The sequence below is a fragment of the Pocillopora damicornis genome, chromosome 7 (genome assembly GCF_964200805.1).
Source record: "Pocillopora damicornis chromosome 7, jaPocDami1.2, whole genome shotgun sequence".
NCBI classification, from domain to species: Eukaryota; Metazoa; Cnidaria; class Anthozoa; order Scleractinia; family Pocilloporidae; genus Pocillopora; species Pocillopora damicornis.
The window spans coordinates 3620001-3625000 of NC_142676.1; the positions used below are offsets into that span (position 1 = coordinate 3620001).

The 5000-nt window shown below is 36.3% G+C and overlaps 1 protein-coding gene across 4 annotated transcripts in view; it reads left to right on the forward strand.

Moving 5' to 3' along the window:
- LOC149042106 (uncharacterized) overlaps positions 1 to 5000 on the forward strand; it is an 11610-nt gene that overhangs the window by 5405 nt on the left and 1205 nt on the right. The window contains exons 6-14 of one of the 4 annotated variants that reach the window (XM_089211493.1): positions 18 to 85; positions 635 to 742; positions 1130 to 1249; positions 1535 to 1639; positions 2194 to 2313; positions 2846 to 2950; positions 3683 to 3769; positions 4275 to 4361; positions 4542 to 4862. In XM_089211493.1, coding sequence (XP_089067619.1) covers positions 18 to 85; positions 635 to 742; positions 1130 to 1249; positions 1535 to 1639; positions 2194 to 2313; positions 2846 to 2950; positions 3683 to 3769; positions 4275 to 4361; positions 4542 to 4862 — 1121 coding nt within the window. The remainder of the gene's footprint in view (positions 1 to 17; positions 86 to 634; positions 743 to 1129; positions 1250 to 1534; positions 1640 to 2193; positions 2314 to 2845; positions 2951 to 3682; positions 3770 to 4274; positions 4362 to 4541; positions 4863 to 5000) is intronic. The other 3 variants (XM_089211494.1, XM_089211495.1, XM_089211496.1) reach the window with 3 other exon arrangements.

Below are 5000 nucleotides of genomic sequence, written 5' to 3' on the forward strand. Positions count from 1 at the left end.
CTTGTGTACGATTTTACAGATGCGTGATGCGGAGCAGAGATTGCAAAATAACATTGAAAATTCAAGCCGAACTCTGAGTGACAAGGTAAATACTTCATACTTTTCCCCCTCCCAGCATATTCCGTCCCCAGTGTCAAAAGTAAGAATGATAAAAAAAAAAGAAAAATTCGAATTTTAAAAAGTGGCCTCGTTTATACTGCAAACCTCTGAGTCTATATGCTCAAATGTCTCTGTCAGTTGTTCTGGATTGGTTTATGTAATACACGGAAGTATACATGAAGCAGTGCCTTCTAGAATGGAATGATATTAGAAGCAAAGAAGACGCTACATATCCCCGGATAGAGTAACTACCATCTTAATTTAGAAATCTCCCTTCTCTATTTCTTGGGAAAGTTTTAGATTTTGTCGGAGTGAATATACCACACGTAAGTGGATCAAATTTTAGTGGCACCTAACTAATATCTGAGAGGCGCATTTCGAATCCCGTTGAAGTCTTGATTTTTGAGTCTTCTTTTCAGCGCTTGCTTGAATTGTAGCTCGCTTACGAGGATCATTTCTGCACTTGGATACTGGAATATTGTTAACAATGCAACAGATGTGCACTTATCTCCATTATCCATTAATTTTCTTTCAGGTAGATTCAGTCAACGATGATCTTAACAAGACACGAAACCACCTAATAACCTCTAACCACGACCTAAGAAATGAACTAGGGGCTCTTAACACGACTCTTATTTTGAAGGTATTTATCATACTATTTTCTAATATGACGCTTTTGTCATTGCTTATCCTAGCGGCGTGCAGGAAGTGTCTCTCATACGAAACTGGTACAGCATAACTCACCAATAGGTTTTTTTGTAATTCACTGGAAGAGGATCTCACTGCGGCTCTGAAAAGGTCTATGGTTCCATACCACATGGAGGACCAAGAATGTTTTTTATCCTTCCTCATCATGAAAAAGTCAACGCCAAAAATCTCTTTAGTTTTGAATAGTAAGAACTCCCCTTCCCTAGCTTTTAAGTGTTCTAATTTTAACATTATCGTCAAATGCTAAGCGTTTCGCGGTAAGATCGCTTCTTTGAAATCATTTACTCTAATATATTACTCAGGTAACGTTTTTTCTTCACAGATAACAACAGATTTCCAGGTATTGAAAACAGATCTTAACACAACAAAAACTTATCTAGAAGATGCAGACATTGAGTTGCAGAAATCTTTGACAGCTCAAAACTCAACTTTGACCACAAGGGTTAGTGGCAATATTTTTACTTGGTATTTATGTATATTGTTTATTTTGGTGCATAAGGGTGATACACAAATATCACATCAACTTGTTACAACAGGACCACGATCTCACCATTTGAAGACTCCTTTAGCTGTATTTTGAAAATTTTAAAAAAAGTAAACAGAGCAGCGAAGATTCCAAATATCAAATACATAAATAATTCCTGAATTGTAAAAATTAAATTTATGGATAAACAAATAAGACAAACAAAAGTTTTCTTTTGTTTCAATCCTTGCTTTTATCTCACAGACAGATAATTTGGACTCAGCGACAAATCAGCTATCATCGATCCTAGCCACAACCCAAAGTAACCTAGACAGGCTTAATGATACACAGATCAAAAGTACACAAGAGGTACCAGTTAAGGTTAAATTCATCGCCGTTTTTACAGAAGTAGTTTTACAAGCAACCTTGAACCATCTGTATAGATGCGAATTAACTTGACATGCCTAATAATTGACTGCCACGGTCGTTGACTGGAAGTATTAAAGAGAATTTCTTTGGCTCTGATTTCTTCTTCTCTTGGACATACATTCACCACCGCTGGTTGTGGGAAGGATTGGTCAAAAAGTTTTAGAACATCCCCCAATCTTTGGGCCAATCGAGGTTTTTCTAACAATAGTTTTCGGGATTTTTCATTCAAAGGAATTCGAAGATAATAGCATTTGAGGTTTAATGACACAATTTGTCACGGTACTGTCATTATTTTCGAAAGAAGCATTGCTGATATTTGGATTATTTTTGAAATTTAAATTCGCAAGTATGTATCGAAGAAGTGAACGACCGCAGTACTGAGCGATTGTTTACAAATTCTCCCAATATATTTTCTCCTTGGGAAGTACGGGATCTATCGATCAGTAATGATAAAACTGCTATGACTAAAATTACTTAGAGAATGTTCTCTTTAGTTTCAAGGTCACCTGTTGTCCATGGAAGCACGTTTGAACTCTACCGATGAAGATCTAAAATCTTCCACTGGCAACTTACAAAACAAAATTGAAGAGCTTAATACAAGTTTTGCAGGCCAGGTATGCAACTTAGAAAGATATGTACAGAGCAAAAATATCAGAGAGTCGCTTAACTTATGTTTACTGATAAACTTGATAAATATATAGGACCTCAATAGCGTGGACGTAAAATAGTGCTATGTACCAAGGAAAGATAATTTTTGTGTTATTTTTTTTGATTCGCTGACGCTTCTAGCACGAGATTTTTATGACCTTTACATAATAAGAGCAAACAGATAGATTTGAGAGCAACAAAACACAGTCTTAGGTGTCAAACGGTTTGTGTGCTATTTATTGTTAAGATAGCAGCCAAAATACATCATAAGAAAACTTTTCAAATTTCAATATAGGAAGACAGCATGAAGCTTAACAGTACATAAATGAAAAAATGGGACTTTAAAATTCTTCTTTGTCTTTTTATACTTTAACAGGCGTAAGAATTGTGTGTTGAATGCCTTTTAGCACCGGCCCAGACATTTAATGATCTGCAGAATTTCTTTCAGGTACAAGATTTTTCAATACTTATCATGTTTGGATTTATTATTATCATTAGGTCAATAGCCTTAGCCAATCCATCACTGCAGTCCATTCGCAGTCTAACGAAACAAAGGAAAGCTTCAACAATTTCAAGATGCACACTGAAAATTCTGTTACATTGGTAAGTTTGCAGATGAGCCGTTTTACTTTTATTATCTGTTTGAGCGCATTTTGTTGACGTTTGAGATATTAGCGGATAGTAATTTTAAAAATTCTATTATGAAATTGACAAGAAGTATGATTACAAGGAAATCACTGAGGGGATCGGGAAAAGCACTCGTGATAGAAATGGTGGCAGCTGCTTGTATGGTGGCAAAATATATTGATTTTCAGTTATCAATCAGACAAGACAGCGAAGATAACATGAGCTGACTAACGAAAAAAAAAGGGTTCCAAAGTTGTCACGGGTTTCTCATACTTCCTTGTTAACTTCATTTCAAGGAAATGAAAGGAAGGCTGTGGCGAAGGATTCAACAACACATTTTGTGATCTGAACAAGTCTTTTTATAATTGAGTGATCTTTCCAAAGAACCAATTTCAATTTCAGAATGCCAAGGCTATTCCTAAAATCGATTCTCTATGTAAAAAAGCATTAAGAGGCTTCAGATCATAGCAAAGCATCGTTCAGAAACCTAAAGCATGGCTGTATGTGCAATCAAAACTAAGTAAATTAAATCATGAATTTTACATGGCATGGAAGTTATTAAAATTTTCACCTAAATAAATGGACGTCAAAAGTCTTAGCTTAAAAATATTTCGCATCAGAATGGTGGCAAAAAAAAAAACCTGAATTGCTGTAAAAATGTAAATCGCCCTTTAACTCTGATCATGCTAAATTTTGTTTTTACCGCAGGTGAATGACGGGCTCAGTAACTTGGAGAAAACGGTGAACTCAACGAAGGACAAATTAACTTCCCGAATTGAAAGTACAGACCTAAGGGTGAGAAAAAATGATATCTTTTGCAATTTGTAAATATAAAGAAATCATTATTTTTCATAAGCTGACCTTTAGTCACTTACATTACCGTTGGTGAAAAATATTATTTCTTATGAAAACGGTTTTTGAGTGGTCGTCGAAAGTAATTTGAGTTTCGTGTAACCTTTAGGTCGTTTCGAGTACTTGAACGAACTATAATGACACAACTAAAACGAAGCACGACTTGGTCAGTTCTTCATGTTAGAGACTAACCCTAAGGAAAGGTAAATATCGTTTAGATTTTAGTCCTAGTTCATGAATCGTACATACAGCAATCAACCACCGTAGGCTATATTTGTTGAATCGGAACATGTACGACAACTGAATCAAAGTCCAGACCAAACTCGTATGATACCGTGCACTTAAAACGTACTTAAAAACGCCCTAAAATCCCACACCGTAGCATTGCAATTTGGAGGGTTGCATTCTCATTGCACTTGTAATCGATCTGAATAGTTATATTCCACAGCTCAACAGCACCACCGAAAGACTTGATCAAGAAGACGTCAGCATAATATCCCTTGTTAATGACATCAACACAACATTGTCTTTGAAGGTACTAGAAGTTACCAAAATATATATTTTTTTTAACTTTTTTTTTTATTTTCTAATTTTTTTATTTAATTATTAATTTTTTTTGGTGTTTTGTTTTCTTCTTTTTTTTTCTTTTCTGGCTTATGTGTTTATTTTAGCATGTTTGTTAAATTATGGAATTAAATTCTTATGTTTCTTCCAGGTAGAGAATGTGAGTAAGCTCCAGGGCCCTGTTGGACCACGCGGTTTTAACGGCTCTCAAGGATTGGTTGGACCAGCTGGACCTCAGGGAGTCAATGGAACACAGGGTCCCCAGGGGGTGATTGGTCCACAGGGTTTTAACGGATCACAAGGGTCACCGGGATCAGATGGACTCCAAGGAGCCACAGGACCCCCAGGACCCCCTGGAGCAGGAGACTTTTCTCAATGTGAGTTCATGACCAGCACGGACATAGGATCCCAGACAGCTTTCCAAGGCAACACTCTTCCAGCGGCAACCAAAGTCATCCTAACTGAACCAACTGTGAGTAACATGAAATACGAGACCCTATAAACTCGACAGCGTGAAAAAAAAATAGATCTCACTACGCAAACTCAAAAGCGTGATAATGAGTTTATTTCGATGATAAAATCCAATATTACTGAAAAAAACAGGAAGAGC